The sequence below is a fragment of the Rhinopithecus roxellana genome, chromosome 8 (genome assembly GCF_007565055.1).
Source record: "Rhinopithecus roxellana isolate Shanxi Qingling chromosome 8, ASM756505v1, whole genome shotgun sequence".
Classification (NCBI taxonomy): domain Eukaryota; kingdom Metazoa; phylum Chordata; class Mammalia; order Primates; family Cercopithecidae; genus Rhinopithecus; species Rhinopithecus roxellana.
The window spans coordinates 5166833-5192630 of NC_044556.1; the positions used below are offsets into that span (position 1 = coordinate 5166833).

Below are 25798 nucleotides of genomic sequence, written 5' to 3' on the forward strand. Positions count from 1 at the left end.
ATTAGTCAATACCCAAGAGGGCGGGATAGAAAGGTGCAGATCTACGATCCGATTGGTTTCGGGCTCAGCTGGGAGGCGGGACGAATTCTTGGGGGAAACCCACGAGGGGACGCGGCGGAGGAGGGTCGCTGTCCACCCGGGGGCGTGGGAGTGAGGTACCGAATTCAGCCCATTTGGCCCCGACGTCTCTGTTCTCGGAATCCGGGTGCTGCGGGTTGAGGTCTTGGTTCCTAATGGTGGGATCGGTGTCCTCGGGATGAGATTTGGGGTTTCCTCGGGGTTTTCGGGATCTTCACCTAATATCCGGGATTATTTTATGAGAAGAGTGGTCTTGGATGTCAGAACTGGGTCCCTGGGGTGATGTTTGGGAATTAGTGGAGTGATCTCTGAAGACCTAGGGCTATGAGCTGGAGCTGCTGGGGCTGAAATTTGGGGGCCTCTGAACTGTCATGGAGATTGAGGTCCAGAGAGCCTGAGATCTTGAGGGCTGACATTTGGAGAGATGGGGTCGAGGGTTGTTTTTGGGCCTTGACTGCTTTGGGCCTTTCTCACTCTCATTCCTGAGCTGCTTTGCCAGAATCTCTGCTGGATTGGCCGTAACCCTGTCCCCGAGCGGGTTCACAGGGTCTGAAGGCCACGCACGAGGCAAAGGTAAAGTTCTGAGCCACCCGGTGCCTCCTTCCCAGGACTGCAAGATGGAGGAAGGCGGGAACCTAGGAGGCCTGATTAAGATGGTCCATCTACTGGTCTTGTCAGGTGCCTGGGGCATGCAAATGTGGGTGACCTTCGTCTCAGGTAGGGACCCTCAGCTTGGATGTTATGGGTACCTGGGGTGGGGACAGAAATAAGAGGGCAGTAAGTGCTCTAACACCACTGTGGTCCCCATACCCTGCAGGCTTCCTGCTTTTCCGAGGCCTTCCCCGACATACCTTCGGACTAGTGCAGAGCAAACTCTTCCCCTTCTACTTCCACATCTCCATGGGCTGTGCTTTCATCAACCTCTGCATCTTGGCTTCACAGCATGCCTGGGCTCAGCTCACATTCTGGGAGGCCAGCCAGGTACGTGACTTTGAGTGCCACTGCCCTCTGGAGACTTATTCCCAGGACCCCAATAAGCGCCTATGGCTACACCTTTTCCAGGAAAAAAAAAAAAAAGTCCAGGCATGGTGGCTCACACCTGTAATCCCAGCACTTTGGGAGGCCGAGGTGGGTGGATCACAAGGTCAGGAGTTCAAGACCAGCCTGACCAACATGGTGAAACCCTATCTCTACTAAAAATACAAAAAAATTAGCCAGGCATGGTGGTGTGCACCTGTAATCCCAGCTACTCAGGAGGCTGAGGCAGGAGAATTGCTTGAACCTGGGAGGCAGAGGTTGCAGCAAGCCAAGATCACGCCACTGCAATCCAGCCTGGGTGACAAAGCAAGACTCTGTCTCCAAAAAAAAAAAAAAAGGAAAGGAGAGGAGAGGAAAGGAGAAGGGAGAGGAAGGGAGGGGAGAGGAGGGGAGCCCCTTCTTCCTGGTAGATACAAAGCTGGGCTCTGGATACCTTTGAGCAGTGCACAGCCTGTACAACAGTCCCCAGCAGCCCTGTCTATCCCCCAGCATCTCCCCGCTAGCTGCTGTTCCCTCTCCTCCCGCTGGCTGGGCCTGCTGCCAAGCTGTGGTGACTCAGCTTAGCTGGTACATTGACCCCAGTTTATTGTTTAAAAACCAGCCCAACCGGGAATTTACGGTTTCCTACCGCCTTCCACACATTTTTCTGGCCACAAGGCAAGAAACTATCTCTGCATCTCAGATTTCTCTACTCTGGCCTTCCCTTGCCTGCGTTATGTTCCATAGATGTGGGAAAGTGAGATCTGACAGGTGTTTCAAGAATAATCTCATAGAGACAGGAGGGGATTATGGGTAATTAGAACTTCACAGATTTTTTTTTTCTTTCTTTTTTTTTTTTTTTTTTGAGGCGGAGTCTCGCTCTGTCGCCCGGACTGGAGTGCAGTGGCCGGATCTCAGCTCACTGCAAGCTCCGCCTCCCGGGTTTAGGCCATTCTCCTGCCTCAGCCTCCCAAGTAGCTGGGACTACAGGAGCCCGCCACCTCGCCCGGCTAGTTTTTTTGTATTTTTAGTAGAGACGGGGTTTCACTGTGTTAGCCAGGATGGTCTCGATCTCCTGACCTTGTGATCCGCCCGTCTCGGCCTCCCAAAGTGCTGGGATTATAGGCTTGAGCCACCGCGCCCGGCCCTTTTCTTTCTTTGATTTATTTATTTTAATGAAACAGGCTCAGAAGTTACTTAAAAAATACTTTAAAAAATGGAGATGGAATTATAGCAATCTGAGAATGGCAAAAACATTTTTCTTAATTTAAAAAAATAGGGAGACTGGGTGCGGTGGCTTATGCCTGTAATCCCAGCACTTTGGGAGGCCGAGGTGGGCGGATCACGAGGTCAGGAGATCGAGACCATCCTGGCCAACATGGTGAAACCCTGTCTTTACTAAGTAAACTACAAAAATTAGCTGGATGGCGTGCACCTGTAATCCCAGCTATTTGGGAAGCTGAGGCAGGAAAATCACTTGAACCCGGGAAGCGGAGATTGCAGTGAACCGAGGTCACGCCATTGCACTCCAACCTGGGCAACAAGAGTGAAACTCAGTCTGAAAAAAAAAAAGAGATGAGGGTCTTGCTGTGTTGTTGTTCAGGCTGGTCTTGAACTCCTGGCCTCAAGTGATGCTCCCACCCCTATCTCTAAAAGCACGGGGATTACAGATTACAGGCTTGAGCCACCATGCCTGCCTTCAAAGACTTTTTATTTTGTTTTGTTTTTGAGACAGGGTCTTGTTCTGTCATCCAGGTTGCAGTGCAGTGGTGCAATCTCGGCTCACTGCAACCTCTCCCTCCCGGGTTCAAGCAATTCTCATGCCTCAGCCTCCTGAGTAGTTGGGATTACAGGGGGACAGCCCTCACACCTGGCTCATTTTTGTATTTTTAGTAGAGATGGGGTTTTGCCCATGTTGCCCAGACTGGTCTTGAACTCCTGGCCTCAAGTGATCCACTCACCTCAGCCTCCCAAAGCGCTGGGACTATAGGCATGAGCCACTGTGCCCAGCCACTCAAAGACTTTTTATTCACTCTCTGTGGGTCCAATGTCAGCTTCTGGGGTCTGGGCTGTGGCCACTGAGGAAAGAGATCCTGGCCTGGGGACTTCCAGTCTGAGTATCAGAAGAGAGGAGGCTCGGGAGGTTTTGGGGGGAATAGAGGAGGTGGGGATAGAGCTTTTCCTTCAGAGCTACCAGTTTCAGAGTAGAAGAGCTGGAACTCTGCTTTGGGTCCCTCAATCTGGGTTCAAGGAAAGAGGGGGAGGCAGGCTTTTTGATCCAGTGCTGTCCCCACCCCCACCCCTGTGCTGTTGAGGATACAGAAAGGCCCTCCCTAGGGCCCGTCTGGCCTCCCAGGCATGGCTCACCTTCTCTTCTGCTGTCCCTGCCAGCTCTACCTGCTGTTCCTGAGCCTCATGCTGGCCACTGTCAACGCCCGCTGGCTGGAGCCCCGCACCACAGCTGCCATGTGGGCCCTGCAAACTGTGGAGAAGGAGCGAGGCCTGGGTGGGGAGGTACCAGGCAGCCACCAGGGTCCCGATCCCTACCGCCAGCTGCGAGAGAAGGACCCCAAATACAGTGCTCTCCGCCAGAATTTCTTCCGCTACCATGGGCTGTCCTCTCTTTGCAATCTGGGCTGCGTCCTGAGCAATGGGCTCTGTCTCGCCGGCCTTGCCCTGGAAATAAGGAGCCTCTAGCATGGGCCCTGCATGCTAATAAATGCTTCTTCAGAAATGGCTGCTGTCTTTTTTTTACCCCCACCTCCATGAGAAGCAGGGGGAGGGGGAGGCAAGGGTAGAGCCAGGGGCCTCAGTTTCCCCATTCATGAAGCATCATGATTTGGAGTGTCGGCCATTTTAGCCTGTAAGCCTCTCCTATAATGATGCCCACTTATTGAGCACCTGCTGTATACCAGACATGTTGTTAACCACTGACATATCATGTATCATTTGTTTTGTTTTGTTTTGAGATGGAGTTTCACTCTTGTTGCCCAGGCTGGAGTGCAATGGTACGATCTCAGCTCACTGCAACCTCTGCCTCTGGGTTCAAGTGATTCTCCTGCCTCAGCCTCCTGAGTAGCTGGGATTACAGGCATGTGCCACCACGCCTGGCTAATTTTTCGTATTTTTACTAGAGACTGGGTTTCTCCATGTTGGTAAGGCTGGTCTTGAACTCCCAACCTCAGGTGATCCGCCCACCTTGGCCTCTCAAAGTGCTAGGATTACAGGCATGAGCCACCGCGCCCGGCTGTTTTGTCTTTTTTTTTTGAGAGTCTCACTCTGTTGCCCAGATTGGAGTGCAATGGCGCGATCTCGGCTCACTGCAACCTCCGCCTCCCAGATTCAAGCGATTATTCTGCCTCAGCTTCCAGAGTAGCTGGGATTACAGACACCTGCCACCACACCCAGCTAATTTTTGTATTTTTAGTAGAGACGGAGTTTCATTCACCATGCTGGCCAGGCTGGCTTTGAATTCACAACCTCAGGCCATCTGCCCACTTCGACCTCCCAAAGGGCTGAGATTACAGGCGTGAGCCACTGCGCCCAGCCTGTTTTGTTTTGTTTTTGACAGGGTCTGGCGCTGTCACTCAAGCTGGAGTGAAGTGGCATGATGATACCTCACTGCAGCCTCCAACTCCTGGACTCAAGCAATCCTCCCACCTCAGCCTCCAAAGTAGCTGGGACTACAGGCACATGCCACCAGGTCTAGATGGTTCTGATCCTAGAGGACAATCATATTTCCCACCCTACTGACATTGGGGATGGCCATGTGACTTGCTTTGGCCAATGAAATGTGAGCAGAGGTGGCATGTGTCCCTTCCAAGGAGAAGTGTTACAAAACAGTGCATAATTTGCTTCATTTTCCCTTCACAAAACAACCATCATGGGAACCAAACCTTAGGCCATGAAGTCTTTGGGGGTGCTTGTTACTAAGCATAACCCAGCTCTTCCTAACTAATGCACTTCATCCCCATTAATCCATGTGGCAAGCTCTTGAGGCAGCTACTTTTGTTCCCATGAGGCAGTAGGGGCTCAGAGAAGTTCAGCAAATTGAGTAAGGTGGAGTTGCTGGGACTCCAACATCAGCAAAGCCTGGGTATTTCACAAAGGGATCCAACCCACTTTAACTTTATTTAGAGATAAAGTCTCGCCCTGTCACCCAGGCTGGAGTGCAGTGGCACAATCATAACCTACTGAAGGCTCTCTCCCAGGCTCAAGCAATCCTTCTGCCTCAGCCTCCTCCACTTCCTGGGCGGAGCCTGCGCAGAATCCAGGTGGCTGCAGGCTGCTGGTTCGCTGGCTGCAGGCCGGGGTCGCGGCCAGGGCCAGGCTGCAGCGAGTTCAAAGGCAGAACCCCTGCAGGCGGCGCCCCCTATGCGAGGTTGGTTACTCTTAGCTAAGACTACCTGTATGTGCCCCCATGGCCAGCTAATTTTTTTTCTTTTTGTGGACAGCTAATTTTCAAATTTTTTTTGTAGAGTCGGGACCTCTATGTTGCCTAGGCTGGCCTTGAACTCCTGAGATAAAGCAATCCTCCTGCCTCAGCCTCCCAGGATTACAGGCATCAGACACCGTGCCCAACCTCATTTATTTTTTAATTATTATTATTTTTTGAGACAGAGTCTTGCTCTGTTGTTTAGGCTAGAGTGCAGTGGCACGATCTCGGCTCACCGCAACCTCCGCCTTCCGGGTTCAAGCGATTCTCCTGCCTCAGCCCCCCAAGTAACTAGAATTACAGGCATGCGCCACCATGCCCAGCTAATTTTGTATTTTTTAGTAGAGACAGGGTTTCTCCATGTTGGCCAGGCTAGTCTTGAACTCCTGACCTCGGGTGATCTGACCACCACCTCAGCCTCCCAAAGTGCTGGGATTACAGGTGTGAGCCACCGTGCCCAGCCCCTAATATTTGTATTTTTTTTTTTTTTTTTTTTTTTTAGTAGAGATGAGGTTTCACCATGTTGGCCAGGCTGATCTCAAACTCCTGACCTCAAGTGATCCGCCTGCCTCGGCCTCCCAAAGTGCTGGGATTACAGGCATAAGCCACCGCACCCAGCCCTCATTTATTTTTATTTATTTGAAACAGGGTCTTGCTCTGTTGCCCAGGCTGGAATGCTGTGGTGCAATCAAGGCTCACTGCAGCCTCCATCTCTCCAGCAATCCTCCCGCCTCAGCCTCCCGAGTAGCTGGGGTTCCAGACGCATGCCACCACACCTGGCTAATTTTTGTTATTTTTAGTAGAGATGAGGTCTCCTTACGATGCTCAGGCTGGTCTCAAACTCCTGGCCTCAAGTGATTCTCCTGCCTCGGCCTCCCAAACTGCTGTTATTACAGGCCACCACGCCTGGCCTAGTCTACTTTAAGGCCGGCGTTGCACTTGACAAATACTAACTCAGATCAGAATCCTCCCACAACTCTGTGAGGTTGGGTACTCTTGCTATGAGCTACTTGACAGATGTGGAAACTGAGGCTCAAAGAGGTTAAGTAACGCGTCCAAAGCCACAAGACTAGAACGTGGTGGAGCTGGGACTCGAACCAGGCCCCAGACTCCGTGCTTTTAACAGCCATGCGTATAGTAGGAGCTCTTTACACGCAGTTGGGAAAATGAGCTGTTGCTTGGCTAGGACGGGTTCTAGATGCTTGGTGCAGCTTCCAGCCCCTCCCACCCGCTTTCTGTAAGCCCCGCCCAAGACTCGGCCCGGCTCCGTCCTCCCCCATCCCCCGCTCCGGGAACGGCCCCTCCTCCGCCTCCTGGGCGGAGCCCGCGCGGGATCCGGGTGGCTGCAGGCTGCTGGCTTCGGCGGCTGCGGGGCCGGGGTCGCGGCCAGGGCCAGGCCGCAGCGAGTTCAAAGGCGGAATCCCTACGGGCGGCGCCCCTTACGCGAGGTCACCCCTGGGAAGGAGCGCAGCCTGCCCCGCCCCTCCGCATTCGAGCAGGTCTGTGGGGTACAGGGGTTTGGGAGGAGGGTAGGGGGCCTGGGGAACAAAGGCGGGGCTGCGGGGAACGCCTCCGCCCTCGCCCCCACCCAGCTGGGCACTTGGGAAGCGCTGATGGGGCGCGGGCGGGGCAGAGAGCCCAGCTGGGGACAGGCGTTGGGACCATATGGTGATGGGGGAAGCTCCTGAGTCCACCTGCATTGGCTCGGGCGCCCCGAATATAGTGAAGGGGGACAGAGGCGAGCCCTCCAGGGCCAGGCTTGAGGGAGGGTCGGCAGATGGTTAGAAAGAGGCGGGACCGACTGACACACAGGTGAGCTGAGGCTGGGGGAGGTGGGGGCCCCAGCCTTGCGGCCCTGCCCTGCGTGGGGAAAGGTTTCCTGCCTCTTCTCTTCCCCTCCTTAAACTCGTTCTCCTGGAACACGGGGTGGGGCCGGTTGGGTCCTCGTTTAAAATGGAAAAAAGCCCCAAAGGCGATTGAGAAATAGCTGTGCCAGGACTTTCTCTGCCTCTGCCCTGCCTGCATCCAGGCCTTCTGCAGCCTCTCTGTGCGGTTCCTGCAGCGGCCATAGACGGCTGGGGAAACTGAGGCCTGGGAGAGGTTATGAGGGTTGAGGGAGCATCATGGGCCGGGATGAAGCAGCATGTTGGAGTGTGGGCAGATTCAAGGAGCCTAGCTGTGCAACAGATTGCCTAGAAAGATCAGGGGTGGGCGGCAGTGGTCGTGGTGGTGGGGTTGTGTTAATTAAGTGACTGGGATGGTTTCCTTGGATATAAGGACTCTCAATCCTGCCTCCGTGGACTGGGGCTGGAGTGAGTCAGCCTTGGGCAGGAGACAGGCCCGGCCCCTTTGACAAATAGAAAATGGCAGTACCCATTTAGGGGGTAGAACTGGACTTTAAACCTGGGCCCTGTAGAAAACCCCTTCCCCTTGGAACTCAGGGAAGGGGCTGTATTTGGCATGAGTTAGGGGAGGGCAGGCGCCCCAGTGGCTGACACCTGCCAAAGTCAACACCCAACCCTTAGTCGGGGGCTCTCTCCAGCTTATCCAGCTGGCAGGTCCTCCCCTCCCCTCCCCACTCCAGCTTACACCTGGGCCACACCAGGTGGACATGCGGGGGCGAAGTCCACACCTGCGCCTTCTCCAGAATCTAGTTCTGCAGTGGCCAGAGCCCCTTACCCTCGGCCTTGCACTGGAACCCTTTGCTAGGCCTCTGGGTTTCCAGACAGGAAAGGTCTCCCCACCCTCCACCCCAATAAAGACTCAGTTACGCCACAGGGTGTGAAGATTAAACAGCAGTCACTTTTTTTGTGTCCTAGCTGTATACCAGGCACTGTCTGATGACCGTTATGTGTGTTAATACCTTCCCACTGGAAGGAACGTGACCCCCCGAGGATGGACTTTTTCTTGTGCTATTCATAGCTGGATCTCCACAGAGAACAGGGCCTGGCAGAGAGTAAGCATTTGTTGAATGAATAAAGAAACACATTTTAGGTCGGGCGCGGTGGCTCATGCCTGTAATCCTAGCACATTGGAAGGCTGAGGCAGGAGGACTGCTTGAGCAGAGGAGTTTGAAACCAGCATGGGCAACATAGTGAGACCCCATCTCTACATTTTTTTTTTTTCTTAATTAGCCTGATGTGGTGGCATGTCTGTAGTCCCAGCTACTTGGGAGGCTGAGGCAGGAGGATCGCTTGAGCCCAGGAGGTCAAGACTGCAGTGAGCTATGATCACGCCACTGCACTCCAGCCTCAGGCAACAGAGCAAGATCTTGTCTCTAAAAAAAGAGAAGAAAGAAACTCATTTTAGGCTCACAACTAACTACTCGTTCAGGAAGGGACTATGAGAAACATCCCATTTTGCAGAAGAGGACATTGAGGTCTAGAGGGGGCAAGCAATACATCCAGCATCACTTGGCCTCCAAGTGGCCGAGCTGAGATTTGAATCCACAGGAGCTGTTGTTGGTGTTTGATTCCCATGCAGGACGCCCGTCTCCTCTCCCTGAGGATTTCAGGTCGCCCTGTCCCGGGAGGCTAGTGCCAAGATGGCATCAGCTGGAGACCCCCCGGCAGGCCCACGGGATGCAGCAGATCAGAACTTCGACTATATGTTCAAACTACTACTGATCGGCAACAGCAGCGTGGGCAAGACTTCCTTCCTGTTCCGATATGCGGACGACTCCTTCACACCCGCCTTCGTCAGCACCGTGGGCATTGACTTCAAGGTCAAGACCGTCTACCGCCATGACAAGAGGATCAAGCTGCAGATCTGGGTAGACTGGGAGGCTAGCTGTGGGTTGGGGGTGGGGTCCCTTCAGGAAAGTTCACTGGAGGGTTCTTTTTTTTTTTTTTTTTTTTTTTTGAGATGGAGAGTCTCACTCTGTTGCCCAGGCTGGAGGGCAGTGACGCGATCTCTGCTCACTGCAACCTCCATCTCCTGGGTTCGAGCAATTCTCTTGCCTTAACCTCCCGAGAAGCTGGGATTACAGGTGCCCACCACCACGCCCGGCTAATTTTCGTATTTTTAATAGAGGTGGGGTTTCACCATGTTGACCAGGCTGGTCTCAAACTCCTGACCTCAAGTGATCCACCGGCCTTGGCCTCCCAAAGTGCTGGATTACAGGCATGAGCCACGGCACCCAGCCTCATTGGACAGTTCTTCTGACTGTGGGGAGGGTTCTCAAGTGAAGGGAAATAGCCCAGAATTGGGATGTGCACTTGGGGTAGTTGTGAAGAGTACAGAGGAATTATCTACTAGGCGAATTTTTCAGGGTGAGGGGACATGCCCTGCCCTGGTTGGGGGGACTCTGAGGGAGACAGTATATATATATCTTTTTTTCTCCCTGGAGACGGAGTCTTGCTTTGTCGCCCAGGCTGGAGTACAATGGCACGATCTCGGCTCACTGCAACCTCTGCCCCCTGGGTTCAAGCGATTCTCCTGCCTCAGTCTCCCGAATAGCTGGGATTACAGGTGCACGCCACCACACTCGGCTACTTTTTTATACTTTTAATAGAGACGGGGTTTCACCTTGTTGGCCAGGCTGGTCTTGAACTCCTGACCTCGTGATCCACCCGCCTTGGCCTCCCAGAGTGCTGGGATTAGAGGCGTGAGCCACCGTGCCTGGTGGGAGACAGTATTATTCCTGGGGGTCTGATTGTGGAGATGATACTAACCTAAGACACGTTTGAAGTACTTGTGACACTAAGCGTGGTGGCTCATGCCTGTAATCCCAACACTTTGGGAGGCCAAGGTGGAGGATCACTTGAACCTGGCAGTTCCAGACCAGCCTGGACAACACAGCGAGATCTCATCTTTACCAAAACTTTAAACGTTAGCCCAGCCTGGTAGCTTCAGCCTGTAGTCTCAGCTATTTAGGAGGCTGAGGCGAGAGGATTGCTTGAGCCCAGGAGTTCGAGGCTGCAGTGAACTATGATTGCACCACTGCACTCCAGCGTGGATGACAGGGCATGACCCCATCTAGAAAGAAAGAGAGAGAGAGAGAGAAGGAAAGAAAGAAAAGAAAGAGAGAGAAGGAAAGAAAGAAAAGAAAGAAAGAAATAAAGAGAAAGAGAAAGATCCCAGGTGCTGGTGACCAATGGGAAAGAGTTTTGGGTACCATCTCTTAGAGGGGACCCCTGGGACCCCCATTGAACCGGCCTGGTCTGCAGAGCCACACCCAGCCCCCTCTCCCAACTTAGCCACTGGTAGCAATCATCATGGTAGCGAGAGTACCAAGGTGTCCTGTCAAGATGGTACCATCTGGCCCAGTTGGTTCTTATTTGCAGTTGTTAAGTTGGTTCTTAGAGACGAGGTCAAAGGGGCTCATAAATCTATGAGAGGCCACTGAACCCTGAGACTTGGAACCCCTCAAGGGCAAGCAAGCCCAAGTCTCTCCCTCATCAGACTGGGGAGGTCCCTTAATAATGAATCCATGCCTCCCCTGTCAGACTGGGGTTGTGAGGGCAGGGTCTGTGTATTCTCCATCAGACCGGAGGTTATACAAGCAGGTCTGTGTCTCCCCCATAAGACTGGTGCTGTGAACACAGGGCAGTGGCCCTCTCAGACAGGGGTGGACTGGGAAACAGGTAGTTCCCAGCCAACTGTCACTGCCATTTGTCCAGGACACAGCGGGCCAGGAGCGCTACCGCACCATCACCACAGCCTACTACCGGGGAGCCATGGGCTTCCTGCTCATGTATGACGTCGCCAATCAGGAATCCTTTGCCGCCGTGCAGGACTGGTGAGTGGTTGCTGACCACAGACCCCTGATCTTTGCCCTCTCCTCTTATCCCTAACCCCCCCGGCTCATGGCTCACAACTGGTAACTCTGCAGGGCCACGCAAATCAAGACGTACTCCTGGGACAACGCCCAGGTCATCCTGGTGGGAAACAAGTGTGACCTGGAGGACGAACGTGTCGTGCCTGCCGAGGATGGCCGGAGGCTCGCCGATGACCTTGGTTAGTACCTAGCCTGGGCCACAGGCCCTGGGTCTCCCAGAACCAAACCCTCATCCCCATCCTCAGATTCAGGGTCCAACCCAGTCACTGACCCTTTGAGGATCTGCCCAGGAAAATACCCATGTGTATGCCACATGTCCCGTTTAATTGCAGGGTATCCATGCACAGGAACTCCCAGCAAAACCATTTCTGGAAATTGATCCTAGAGATATCCTCACCCATGTGGGATGTGGTGTGTGGAGTGTAGCAGTAGTATTAGTAGGAGTGAAACCTACAGATCCCCGCCAAGTGTCTCACAGTTGGAGAACCAAGTGGACATAAAGTATATTCACATGGTAGAATACTATGCAGCCGTGGAAAAGGATGGGGATGTTATTTATTTATTTATTTATTTATTTATTTTTATTATTTTTTTTTACTTTTTTTTTTTTTTGAAATGGAGTCTCGCTCTGTTGCCCAGGCTGGAGTGCAGTGGCGCAATCTCAGATCACAGCAAGCTCCGCCTCCCAGGTTTATTTTGTTGAGACTCACTCTGTCACCCAGACTGGAGTGCAGCGGTGCAATATCAGCTCACTGCAGCCTCCACCTCCCAGGTTCAAGCAATTCTCCTGCTTCAGCCTCCCAAGTAGCTGGGACTACAGGCGTATGCCACCATGCCCAGCTAATTTTTTGTATTTTTAGTAAAGACAGGGTTTCACCGTGTTAGCCAGGATGGTCTCGATCTCCTGACCTCATGATCCGCCTGCCTCAGCCTCTCAGAGTGCTGGGATTTACAAGTGTGAGCCACCATGCCCGGCCTTTTTTAAATTTTGTGTAGAGGCATGGTCTTGCTATGTTGCCCAGGCTGGCCTCGAACTCTTGGCTTCAAGTGATCCTCCCTCCTCAGCTTCCCAAAGTGCTAGGATTGCAGGCAGGAGCCACCCCCCCGCCCGGCCAAGGGGATGTTCTTTTTTTTTTTTTTCCTGAGACAGAATCTCTGTCTGTCGCCCAGGCTGGAGTGTAGTGGCACGATCTCAGCTCACTGCACGCTCCACCTCCTGGGTTCACGCCATTCTCCCGCCTCAGCCTCCTGAGCAGCTGGGATTACAGGCGCCCAGTAGAGACGGGGTTTCACCGTGTTAGGCAGGATGGTCTCGATCTCCTGACCTCGTGATCCGCCCGCCTCGGCCTCCCAAAGTGCTGAGATTATAGGCATGAGCCACCGCGGCTCTTTATGGTTTGTTTTTGTTTTTCTTTGAGATGGAATCTTACTGTGTCACCCAGGCTGGAGTGCAGTGGCATGATCTTGGCTCGCTGCAACCTCTACCTCCTGCATTCAAGTGATTCTCCTGCCTCAGCCTCCTGAGTATCTGGGATTACAGGTGCGCACACCACACCTGACTCATTTTTGTATTTTCAGTAGAGATGATGTTTCGCCATGTTGGCCAGGCTGGTCTTGAACCCCTGACAGGTGATCTACCTGCCTCAGCCTCCCGAAGTGTTGGGATTACAGGCATGAGCCACGGTGCCCGGCTGTTCTTTATGTTTTGATATGGCAAGGTCTCTGGCTAAGCAGAAAGACCAAACAGCAGAATAGTAGATAAGATTTCTTCCTTTAGTCCAGGGGTCAGCAAACCTTTTCTTAAAGGGCCAGATAGTAAATATTTTTGACCATACCGTCTCTGTGGCAACTACTCAACTCTGCATGACAGCAGCCACAGACAATGCATAAATGAATAGGTGTGACTGTTTGCCAATAAAACTTTATTTGTGGCCGGGCGTCGTGGCTCATACCTGAAATCCCAGCACTTTGGGATATTGAGGCGGGCAGATCACCTGAGGCCAGGAGTTCTAGACCAGCCTGGCCAACATGGCGAAACCCTGTCTCTACTAAAAATACACAAAAATTAGCTGGGCTTGGTGGCAGACGCCTGTAATCCCAGCTACTTGGGAGGCTGAGGCAGAAGAATCACTTGAACCTGGGAGGTGGAGGCTGCAGTGAGCCGATACTGCGCCTCTGCAGTCCAGCCTGGACGATGGAGGGAGACTCTGTCTCAAAAAAAAAAAAAAAAAAAGAAGAAGAAGAAGAAAGAAAGTAATTGATGCTTGCAATCAGCTTTTAACCCCAGCTTTCCCATAAGCCCCATCCAAGCCAGCACCCTATGTGCAAAATTCAGAAGGCACAGGAAGAGACTAAGGCAGTAACTCACTCCCCACCTCCAGTTCTGGTCTCCCAGCTTCTCTGGTTCTTGTATCTCTTGCCAGAAATATCCTGAGCACCCACAGGCATTGACAATACATTGGCTACTTTTTTTGTTTTACACAGATGTTCCCTGCTGTCTGTACCCTTTTCTGCACTTTCAATTTTTCTACTAAATAATATATCCTAGAAATCTTTTTCCATCAGCCCTAGAACTGGCTCATTCTTTTGCATGGCTGTGTACTATTCCATTTCATGTTTCCTTAACCTTTTCCTCTGTTGACAGCCATGGAGATTATTTCTAGCCTTTTCCTCTGACAAATGCAGCTGCAGCAATCATCTTTACATATATTTCTTTGGACACATGTGGCAAGAAATCTGTCAGCTTGATTAATAGATGTTCTTAACACCTTTTTTTTTTTTTTTTTGAGATGAAGCCACTGCACCTGGTTGGTTTCTATAGGCCTGGCCTACACCTTTTTTTAAAAAAATAACTTTTGCCAGGAATGGTGGCATGTGCTTGTAATCCCAGCTACTCTAGAGACTGAATTGGGAGGATTGCTTGAGGCCAAGAATTTGAGACCAGCTTGGGCAATATAGTGAGACCCTGTCTGAAAAAAGGAAGAAAATAATAACTTTTTGTGATAAAAATGTTCAAATACTCCCGGCACATTGGGAGGGCAAGGTGGGTACATCACTCGAGCCCAGGAATTTGAGACCAGTCTGGGAAACATGGCAAACCCCATCTCTACAAAAAAATGCAAAAATTAGCTAGGCAGGGTGGCGCACACCTGTAGTCTCAGCTACTCAGGAGGCTGAGGTGGGAGGATCGCTTGAGCCTGGGAGATGGAGGTTGCATTGAACCAAGATTGCACCACTGTATGCCAGCCTGGGCGACGGAGCAAGACCTTATCTCAAAAAAAAAAAAAAAAAATTAAATAAGAAATGTTTGGCCAGGTGTGGTGGCTAATACCTGTAATCCCAGCACTTTGGGAGGCTGAGGCAGGCAGATCGCCTGAGGTCAGGAGTTTGAGAACAACCTGACCAACATGGTGAAACCTCATCTCTACTAAAAATACAAAATTACCAGTCGTGGTGGCGCACGCCTGTAATCTCAGCTACTTGGGAGGCTGAGGGAGGAGAATCACTTGAACCCAGGAGGCAGAGGTTGCGTGAGCTGAGATCACGCCATTGCACTCCAGCCTGGGTAACAAGAGTGAAACTCCATCTAAAAAAATTTCAAATACATTCACAAGTAGAAAGGAATGTAAAATAGACTTTCATAAAACATTATTCAGCTTAATTAGATCTCAACATTTATTCAATCTTGAATCATCTATTCCCCCAAAATACTTTTCCTTTTTTTCCTAGAAAATTGAGAAACCCTTGACATTGAACCCTTGTATCTGTAAACACTTCGCTATGCAACTCCAGCCATTTTGTTTTTATTGTTTTTTAATTAATAGAGACAGAGCCTCACTCTTTCACCCAGGCTGGAGTATAGTGGTGTGATCCCACCACTTTAGGAGGCTGAGGAGGGAGGATTGCTTGAGCCCAGGAGTTGGAAACCAGCTTGGGCAACATAGTGAGACCCCAACTCTACAAAATAAGTTCAAGGCTCCCTGTAGCCTCGTACTCCTGGGCTCAAGCAATTCTGCTGCCTCAGCCTTTCAAGTAACTGGGACTACTAGTGTAAGCCAGCACACTGGCTAATTTTTTATTTTTATTTTTTGTAGAGACGAGGTCTCACTATATTGCACAGGCTGGTCTTGAACTCCCAGGCTCAAGCAATTGGTCTGCCTCAGCCTCCCAACGTGTTGGGATGACAGGCATGAGCCATGGCACCTGGTTGGTTTTTACATTTTTAAGTGGTTAAAAAAAAATAATATGACATGGGAAATTTATATGACATTCAAATTTGTATCTATAAATGAAGTTTTTCTGAGACACAGCCATACCCTTTTCTTAAAAAAATTTTTTTACATGGAGTCTCGCTCTTATCGCCCAGGCTGGAGTGCAGTGGTGCGATTTTGGCTCACTACAACCTCCACCTCACCAGTTCAAGCGATTCTCCTACCTCAGCCTCCTGAGTAGCTGGGATTACAGGCGCACACCACCACGCCTGGCTAATTTTTGTATCTTTAGTAGAGATGGGGTTTCACCATACTGGCCAGGCTGGTCTGGAACTCCTGACCTCGGGTGATCCAGCCGCCTCGACCTCCCAACCATTTATTTTTTTAATTTATTTTTTATTTTGTTGAGACAAGGTCCCTGTCTGGTGCTCAGGCTGGAGTGCAGTGGCACGATCATAGCTCAATGCAGCCTCCATCTCCTGGGCTCAAGCGATCTTCCCATCTCAGCCTCCCAAGTACCTGGGACTCCAGGTGTACTCCACCACACCTGCCTAATTAAAAAAAAAAATCTTTTTTGACAGGCACAGTGGCTCACGCCTGTAATCCTAGCACTTTGGGAGGCCAAGGCGGGTATATCACAAGGTCAGAAGATCGAGACCACCCTGGTCAACATGGTGAAACCCCATCTGTACTAAAAATACAAAAAAATTAGCCGGGTGTGGTGGTACACACCTGTAATCTCAGCTACTCAGGAGGCTGAGGCAGGAGAATCGCTTGAACCCGGGAGGCGGAGCTTGCAGTGAGCTGAGATCGCGCCACTGTACTCCAGCCTGGGTGACAGAGCGAGACTCCATCTCAAAAAAACAAAAAAAAAATTTACCATTTGGCCCTTCACAGAGGAGGTTTGCTGACCTCTGAACTATCCCTTTTGCCTTTTATTCTTGCCATTGCTTTGTTGGAGAAACTGGGTCTTTGTTCTGTGGGGCAGGGTCCTGGATCCCCAGTTAGCCTGGAAGTGGTAAAATTAGTTATGTCCACCATGGGCTGAAATACTTGGAAGTGTTTCCCACACCTACTTACAGATTATATCTGGGGTCTCAGGGTAAAGGGAGATTCTCACTTTCTGTTATTATGTTTAAAATATTGGAGTACAGGCCGGGTTCGGTGGCTCACGCCTATAATCCCAGCACTTTGGGAGGCTGAGGTGGGCAGATCACTTGATGTCAGGAGTTCGAGACCAGCCTGGCCAACATGGTAAAACCCCATCTCTACCAAAAATACAAAAATTAGCTGGGTGTGGTGGCACGTGCCTATAATCCCAGCTACTTGGAAAGCTGAGGTATGAGAATCATTTGAACCTGGGAGGCAGAGGTGGCAATGAGCCGAAGTCGCGCCACTGCACTCCAGCCTGGGTGATGGAGTGAGCCTGTATCACACACACACACACACACACACACACACACACACACACACAAGATTGGAGTACAAAGCAGGAGACAGGATTTGATCCCAATTTTTTTTTTCTTTTCTTTTTTTTTGAGATGGAGTTTCGCCCTTGTTGCCCAGACTGGAATGCAATGGCACAATCTCAGCTCACTGCAACCTCCACCTCCCAGGTTCAAGCAATTCTCCTGCCTCAGCCTCCCGAATAGCTGGGACTATAGATGCCCACCACCACGCCCGGCTAATTTTTTGTATTTTTAGTGGAGATGGGATTTCACCATGTTAGCCAGGATGGTCTCAATCTCCTGACCTCGTGATCTGCCCGCCTCGGCCTCCCAAAATGCTGGGATTACAGGCATGAGCCACTGCGTGCGGCCAACTTTTTTTTTTTTTTTTTTTGAGATAGCATCTTGTTCTGTCACCCAGGCTGGAGTGCAATGGCGTAATCTCGGCTCACTGCAACCTCCACCTCCCAGGTTCAAGTGATCCTCCTGCTTCAGTCTCCTCAGTAGCTGGGATCACAGGTGTGCACCACCATAGCCCGCTAATTTTTGCATTTTAGTAGAGACGGGGTTTCATCACGTTGACCAGCCTAGTCTCGATTGCCAGACCTCAAGTGATCTGCTCATCTTGGCCTCCCAAAATGCTGGTATTACAGGCGTGAACCACCATGCCCGGCCTTAATTTTTTTTTTTTTTTGAGACAGAGTCTCGCTCTGTCACCCAGGCTGGAGTGCAGTGGCGTGATCTCGGCTTACTGCAAACTCTGCCTCCTGGGTTTACGCCATTCTCCTGCCTCAGCCTCCCGAGTAGCTGGGACTACAGGTGCCCGCCACCTTGCCTGGCTAGTTTTTTGTATTTTTTAGTAGAGACGGGGTTTCACCGTGTTAGCCAGGATGGTCTAGATCTCCTGACCTCGTGATCCGCCCGTCTCGGCCTCCCAAAGTGCTGGGATTACAGGCTTGAGCCACCGCGCCTGGCCTTAATTTTTATATTTTCTTTAGAGACTGGGTCTTGCTGTATTGCCCAGGCTGGTCTCAAACTTCTGAGCTCAGGTGATCCACCTGCCTCAGTCTCCCAAAGTACTGAGATTATAGGCTGTCTCAATACTTTTCTGTAGTTTCTAGTTTCTACAGTAAATTTCTCTTATTGAATAACATCAAAAAAAAATTTTTTTTTTCCTTTTTAAACTTTTTATTTATTTTAGAGACAGGGTCTCCCTGTGATACCCAGGCTGGTCTTGAACTCCTGGGTTCAAGTAATTCTCCTGCCTTGGCCTCCTGAGTAGTTGGGACTACAGGCGCATACCACCAAGCCTGGTTAATATCAGAAAAATAAGCCGGGCGCGGTGGTTCATGCCCATAATCCCAGCACTTTGGGAAGCTGAGGCGGGCAGATCATCTGAGGTCAGGAGTTCGATACCAGCCTGGCCAAAATGGTGAAACCCGTCTCTACTGAAAATACAAAAATTAGCCGGGCATGGTGGTGCACACCTGCAGTCCCAGCTCCCTGGGAGGCTGAAGCAGGAGAATCGCTTGAACCCGGGAGGCGGAGGTTGCCGTGAGCCGAGATCACACCATTGTACTCCAGCCTGGGCAACAAGAGCGAAACTCCATCTCAACAAAAAGAAAAATAAAGAACACAGATTGTATGAGGCAAGGCCACATGTGGATAAGGAAACACCAAGTCTGCCCAGGAAGACAGTGGGATGGCTTTGATATCTCTAGGCTCACAGTAGGAGATCGAAGTTAATGTCCTGCCACTGCTCTTCATTCATTTACCCACTCATTCATTCAACCATTCAGCAGACAGTTTCTAAGCACCCTCTCCATTTCAGGCACTGGGTGCAGCCATGGGCGGAAATCCTGCCTGCCTGGAGCTGGCTTTCTAGTAGCGGAGATAGATAATACACAGATAATTACATACCTAACTCATTATGATTCCATTTTTATAGTGCAGTATGACACACAGAGAAGACAGACCCACTTAACCCTTGGCCACGTGTAATGTGGCAGGCTTTTGTCTGAATTCCTGGCTTACCTTAGTGATGTGGCAGGTGGGGCTGCCTGGAGATTCAGGGACAGCTCCTCTCAGGCAGACCCTCAGGCAGCCTTAAAAGGATGCAGGAGGCTCAGCGTGGTGGCTCACGCTGATAAACCCAGCACTTTGGGAGGCCTAGGCGGGAGGATTGCTCCAGGCCAGCAGTTCAAGACCAGCCTGCACAACATAGTGAGACCCCCACCTCTACAAAATAAAAAATTTTTAAATTAGCCGGGTGTGGTGGGGTGCACCTGTAGCCCCAGGGGGCCAAAGCGGGAGGATTGCTTGAGCCCAGAAGGTTGAGGCTGCAATGAGCCATGTTCACACCACTACGCTCTGGCCTGGGCAATAGAAAGAGACAGTTTCTCTTTAAAAAAAAAAAAAAAAAAAAAAAAGGCAGTGAAAAATGTGACTTGATGGGTCTCCTGACCATGCCTTTCTGTACAGCAGAGATTGGGTGGAAGGCGAGCTACAGCCACCTGTGGGTACTGCCATGGCCGCTGGGCAGCAGACCTCTTCATGTACCCTCCCACCTACACTCTTGCAGCCACTGCCTTGTGACAGAGAGATTCTTACGATGGTCCAGACCGTGGCTGTAGCCGCGGGGTTTCGTTTTGTTGTTTTTGAGACAGGGTCTTGCTCCATCACCCAGGCTGGTGTGCAGTGAAGTGATCATGGCTCACTGCAGCCTTGACCTCCTGGGCTCAAACCCTTCTCCTGCCTCAGCCTTCCGAGTAGCTGAGACTGCAGGTAAACACCACCATGCCCATCTATTTTTTATTTATTTTAAATAGAGTCTCACTCTGTCGCCCAGGCTGGAGCGCAGTGGCGTGATCTCAGCTCACTGTAACCTCTGCCTCCCAGATTCGAGCAATTCTCCTGCCTCAGCCTCCCGAGTAGCTGGGATTACAGACGCGTGCTACCACGTCCAGCTAAATTTTTGTATTTTTCATAGAGACGGGTTTTCATCATGTTGGTCAGGCTGGTCTTGAACTCCTGACCTCAAATGATTCGCCCGCCTCGGCCTCCCAAAGTGCTGGGATTACAGGCGTGAGCCACCTCACCTGGCCGCCTGTCTACTTTTTAAAAAAATTTATTGTGGAGACAGGGCCTTGCTCTGTTGCCCAGGCTGGTCTTGAACTCCTGGCCTCAAGTGATCCTCCCACCGTAGCTTCTCTTAGTGCTAGGATTACAGGCATAAGCCCCTGCGCCTGGCCTGCCACAGATTTTTATCATTGATGGGATCATTGTTCCCATTTTACAGATGAGCAAACTGAGGCTTGGAGCAGCAAAGGCACACGGCCAAGGTCCCAAAGCAGGATAAAGAGCAGAACTAGGCTTAGAAGCCAGGTTTCTGTGATGCCACAGCTGAGACTCTGCCCCTCGGGGGTCTTACAAGTGTTCCCACCTTAACATTCATCCAGGTTTCGAGTTCTTTGAAGCCAGCGCCAAGGAGAACATCAATGTGAAGCAGGTCTTCGAGCGCCTGGTGGATGTCATCTGCGAGAAGATGAACGAGTCCCTGGAACCCAGCTCCAGCTCAGGCAGCAACGGGAAAGGCCCGGCCGTGGGGGATGCTCCAGCCCCCCAGCCCAGCAGCTGCAGCTGCTAGAGATGGCCCCCAACCCCCTACCCACCCCTCTCCTGCCTCGGCAGGGACTGTGATTGAGGCATGAGCCACAATGGTTATCTCCAAGCTCAGGGCACTCCCTTCCCTTCTGTCAACTGCCCCCCGACTCCTGCATGGCTCGCTCTTTCACGATGTCGCCGTGGCTGCCAGGTTGCTCAGGCAGCCCCGGTGAGAGGCTACAGACCATGGGGACTCAGCTCTGCATGGCAGACAGGGGCCCGGGGACATTGACGTGCATGAGCTTGCTGCTTTCCAGGGTGTGTTAAGGAGGGTGGCCATGGGCGACACGTCCCACTCTGTCTGATGGAGGGCATCCGTGGTGCCTTCTAGCTTAGAACCATTTTCCAGGTCTCTTCTGGGTTGGGCAGGACTGATATTTCCAAGCTGGTGGAAGATGGTTCATCTTCTTCCTCGCACAGTGTGGGTTCTTGGAGTTCATCCAGGGAAGGCGGCGCCTCTTTCTCAGGTCCTGCAGGCTGGTCTCTGAGCCTGCCCCCATGAACCTTCTGGATTCCAAGGTGGGATGGTGGTTTTGACCCCTGCAGACCCTCTACTTACAAAAAGCAGCATTAAAGCGGCCTTTCCCCATTGTAGAAGGGACAAGGACTCAGATCCCCTCAACACCCCAGCTTCAGGGACCCCAGAAGTGCCTTCCAAACTTCCCCCAAGAGCCACATCACCCACGACCCTGCCACTGTTTTTGCTGTGTCACCGCATCTCTGATCCTGAATTGAATTCTGGAACTATGGACCACATTAGACAGGGCAGAGATTCGCCCAACCCCTAGCACTCCGACTCTGGGCTTTCGGCCAGAAGTTAATTCACCTCAGAGCCAGGAGCCTGGGCCCTCCCTCCTAGGCCCTGTTTAGCTGGTTGTGTTTTAAGCAAGTTCTTGCCCAATCATACATCCTGCTAGAAAAGGAAATGAAGCAACGTTCTCAGCCACCGCAGGCAGTTGTCGGCAACTTTCTGATGTATGCACCTGGGCTCCTCCGACTTGAGGGAGGCCCTTCCACACCCAATGCCCATTTCCAGTCCTTGTCAGCGGCAGGGCCCAGGGATGTAACATTTTTTTTTTTTTTTTGAGACAGAGTCTCACTCTGTTGCCCAGGCTGGAGTGCAGTGGCCAGATCTCAGCTCACTGCAAGCTCCGCTTCCCGAGTTTATGCCATTCTTCTGCCTCTGCCTCCCAAGTAGCTGGGACTACAGGCGCCTGCCACCTCGCCTGGCTAGTTTTTTGTATTTTTTTTTTTTTTTAGTAGAGACGGGGTTTCACTGTGTTAGCCAGGATGGTCTCGATCTCCTGACCTCGTGATCTGCCCGTCTCGGCCTCCCAAAGTGCTGGGATTACAGGCTTGAGCCACCGCACCCGGCCAACAGTTTTTGCTAATGGAGGAGTCACTTCTTTTTTTTTCTTTTTGAGATGGTCTCGCTCTGTCACCCAGGCTGGAGTGCAGTGGTGCAATCACAGCTCACCACAGTCTCAAACTAGGGGTCACTTCTAAGGGATGCTGGGGGTTGGGCAGAAGGGGTGAGGAGGTAGGACTGAGTAACTTGCTGTCACCGCTTGTACTTTGTAGATAGCCTGAGAGCGGCAGGCCCTTATGTGAATGGCGGGGATGGGCTGTGATCAGTGCCGGGGAGTCCCTGAAGCTGGGGTCCCCACCTCTGGGGGCTTCTGCTCAGAGGTTATGTGTGCAGTTTGAAGATTTACATCTTGACCTCCAGTTAAGAGGCACTTTCTGCCCATCAGATTCCAAACTCCAGGGGCGCAGCACCTTTTCTTAGCTCCCAAACACCAACCAACACCCCTTAACAGGACCAGCACTGTTAGGATGGCTAAGCGGATGTTTTATGTTCCCACCTCCCTGACTCTGTTTCAGAGGCTGTGTCTGCTCTCCCAGCCCCTGCAGCCAAAATGACTTCCTGCAGCTTTCATGAGCTCAGACTCTTCCCTGGGGTATGTGTGAGGGGAAAAGACTGGTTCAAGTTTAGATTTATTTCTAGGGAGCCCCAGTTACTTCATACCAGAGGCTACCCTTAGAACTTTGGAGTGAGGGTATCTTTTTTGTTGTTGTTGAGACAGAGTCTTGCTCTATTGCCCAGGCTGGAGTGCCATGGCACAATCTCAGCTCACTGCAACCTCCATCTCCAGGGTTCAAGCGATTCTCCTGCCTCAGCCTCCCAAGTAGCTGGAATTACAGGCACATGCCACCATACCCGGCTAATTTTTGTATTTTTAGTAGAGAAAGGGTTTCACCATGTTGGTGAGGCTGGTCTCAAACTGATTTCAAGTGATCCATTTCCTTTGGCCTCCCAAAGCACTGGGATTACAGGCGTGAACCATCACACCCAGCCGAGGGTATCTTTATACTAGCAAATTAGATGACTGAGGTGAAATGGACAAATCCTATAAACACACAAAGTGAGGGTATCTGAGTATGTGGGCGGGAGTCAAAAATTTTTAGTTGGTTTAACACTAAAGTCAAACTAAAGCAGCTTCAAAAAGACTTCTTAAGATGCAATATGGCCTGCTGAGGTTTTTGTTTGTTTGTTTGTTTGGAAGATGGAGAGTTGCTCTGTCGCCCAGGCTGGAGGGTAGTGGCATGATCTCGGCTCACTGCAACTTCCACCTCCTGGATTCAAGCGATTCTCCTGTCTCAGCCTCCTGAGTAGCTGGGACTATAGGCACCTGCCACCACGCCTGGCTAAATTTTGCATTTTTGGTAGAGATAGGGTTTCACCTTGTTGGCCAGGCTGGTTTTGTTGGCCAATTGTCTCTAAACTGCTGTCAAAGAAAGGAATGGATGAGATTGTCTTGAATAGGGCGGAGCTAACTTAAAATCGCCTGCGTGACAAGAAACAGCTTTGACTGCCTCTTACTCCTGACCTGGCCTAAGCTTTCTGTTTACATAAGATTTTTCAAGAGTTCAACTTCAAGTAGCAGCCAAGAGAGCTGCTTCTGTATTCTTTCAAAGACTGGGAATAATATGGGAATATTTGTTTCTTCTCAAAATCAGGCAAATGTTACATTGAATGATTTTGGGGGTGAGGTTTAATTGGAAATGGTCCCTGGGGACTGAAAACTGATGTTTTTGCAGATTACCTCAGGGGAACGGAGGTTTTCTGAGTTTACAGACACATTAAACCAAAGGCCGTGGGAAAATCCCTCTCCAGCTCCAGGGGATTGAAGTCAGGATCACCCACTAACCAGTGCCTTCCTTCTTAACATTCACTTTTAGCAGCTTGTGTTTACATGGGCAGTGTTGATGGGAAATTGCCATGACCACAGCGGTTTGGAGTTCCGTTTTTTTTTTTTTTTTTTTTCTCCTCCTTTTTGCGGGGACTGGGGGACTCCTCCCAAGATCACATTTTAGCATCTTTCTCGCCTACTTCATTTAGAAAAGCAAAGGGTGAAATGTGGTCTCAGTGTTAACACGATAATTCCGCTACTGGCTCCTCCCTGACGATTCTGAAATACACTACTGAACGAGCTCTGGCTGGTCCTTTCTATCCTGGATGTGGTTCTTCTGTGTAGCAATTCCTTGATGTCCAGTTTGGAAAGATGTACTCTTTTTCTCCACAAGAAAAAATTAAATTCGTCATGCCCAAAATGTAGTCGGTGCTTTTATTTCCATTAGTGAAGTGCATTTCTGGGAAAGGGGGGTTGATTTGCAACTAAGCAGATGTCAGTCAAGCGCCCTTCAAGACACAGCAGAAAGCTCACCGGGCCTGGGGCTGCCTCTCACTAGGCCCCACGGCCACCACCTTGACCTTGGAAAGCTCTGTTATATGGGAGGTAGGGAGGACACTTTCCCTCAGCTACTTCTGGTAAAAAGGTCAATTCTCCCCACAGCAGCAAGAGGGCCCCTGTGAACACCTGAGTCAGAGCACAGCCCTCCTCTGCTTAGAACATTCAATGGCTCCCGCCTTACTTGGAGTAAATGCCGAAGTCCTTCCTGTGGCCCCCCAGGACCCTGCATGATCTGACTCATCACTTCCCCACCCTCCTCCATCTCTCCACTTGCCTCCCCACTCTTGCTCCCCTCCAGCCACATTGGCGTATTTGCTATCTGAACATACCAGGCCCCTGCCCCAAGGCCTTTGCACAGGATGCTCCCCCTGCCTCTGCCTGGATGGCCCTTACCCCAGGTAGTCACAGTTGATATGTTTTGGCTTTGTGTCCCCACCCAAATCTCACCTTGAATTGTAATCCCCATAAACCCCACGTTTCAAGGGAGAGACCAGGTGGAGGTCATTGAGTCATGGGGTTGGTTCCCCCATGCTGTTCTCCCGATAGCAAGTGAGTTCTCGCGATATCTGATGGTTTTATAAGGGGTTCTTCCGCCTTCTCGCGGCTCTTCTCCGTCCTGCCACCTTGTGAAGAAGGTGTCTGGCTTCCGTTATAATTGTAAGTTTCCTGAGGCCTCCCCAGCCATGCTGAACTGTGAGTTAATTAAACCTCTTTCCTTTTTTTTTTTTTTTTTTTTTTGAGACGGAGTCTCGCTCTGTCACCCAGGCTGGAGTGCAGTGGCCGGATCTCAGCTCACTGCAAGCTCCGCCTCCCGGGTTTATGCCATTCTCCTGCCTCAGCCTCCGGAGTAGCTGGGACTACAGGCGCCTGCCACCTCGCCCGGCTAGTTTTTTGTATTTTTTCGTAGAGACGGGGTTTCACTGGGTCAGCCAGGATGGTCTTGATCTCCTGACCTCGTGATCTGCCCATCTCGGTCTCCCAAAGTGCTGGGATTACAGGCTTGAGCCAAGGCGCCCGGCCCCTAACTTCCTCTTATGGGCTACTGTGCAAATCTCACTTTCTCACTGCCCCCTCCCCTGATTTAGTACTGCAACCTCCCTCCCCAGCATTTCATTTTTCTCTTTCTTTCTTCTCTCTCTCTCGCTCGCTCTCTCTCTCTCTCTCTCTCTCTCTCTCTCTCTCTCTCTCTTCCTTTCCTTCTCCCCTCCCCTCTCCTCTACTCCTTTGTCTTGCTGTATTGCCTTGACTGGAGTGCAGCGGCACAATCATGGCTCGCTGCAGCCTCGAACTCCTGGACTCAAAGGACCCTCCTACTTCAGCCTCCTGAGTTTCTGGAACTACAGGCAAGCACCACCACGTCTGGCTGATTGAGAGATGGGATCTTGCTGTGTTGCCCAGGCTGGTCTTGAACT

General features: G+C 51.2%; 2 protein-coding genes across 5 annotated transcripts; both read left to right on the forward strand.

Annotated features, from left to right (window-relative positions):
- Positions 1-55: 55 nt before the first annotated feature.
- Positions 56-3831, forward strand: TMEM205 (transmembrane protein 205). 3 transcript variants are annotated; one of them, XM_010373711.2, is made up of 4 exons: positions 56-155; positions 687-795; positions 896-1059; positions 3487-3829. In XM_010373711.2, exons 2-4 carry the CDS (start codon positions 696-698, stop codon positions 3790-3792), a joined length of 570 nt encoding a protein of 189 aa, XP_010372013.1. In that variant the 5' UTR covers positions 56-155; positions 687-695; the 3' UTR covers positions 3793-3829. The 3 variants fall into 3 exon arrangements, with proteins under 3 accessions (XP_010372013.1, XP_010372011.2, XP_010372014.1); XM_010373709.2 differs by having other exon boundaries at positions 74-236; positions 3487-3831; XM_010373712.2 differs by having other exon boundaries at positions 117-220.
- Positions 3832-6808: 2977 nt separating this feature from the next.
- RAB3D (RAB3D, member RAS oncogene family) lies at positions 6809-21582 on the forward strand. Of its 2 annotated transcripts, none has more exons than XM_010373721.2 (5): positions 6809-7029; positions 9014-9302; positions 11152-11270; positions 11364-11488; positions 20427-21582. In XM_010373721.2, the coding sequence occupies exons 2-5, from the start codon at positions 9075-9077 to the stop codon at positions 20612-20614; spliced, it is 660 nt and encodes a 219-aa protein (XP_010372023.1). In that variant the 5' UTR covers positions 6809-7029; positions 9014-9074; the 3' UTR covers positions 20615-21582. The 2 variants fall into 2 exon arrangements, with proteins under 2 accessions (XP_010372023.1, XP_010372024.1); XM_010373722.2 differs by having other exon boundaries at positions 6844-7029; positions 8983-9302; positions 20427-21577.
- Positions 21583-25798: the final 4216 nt, after the last annotated feature.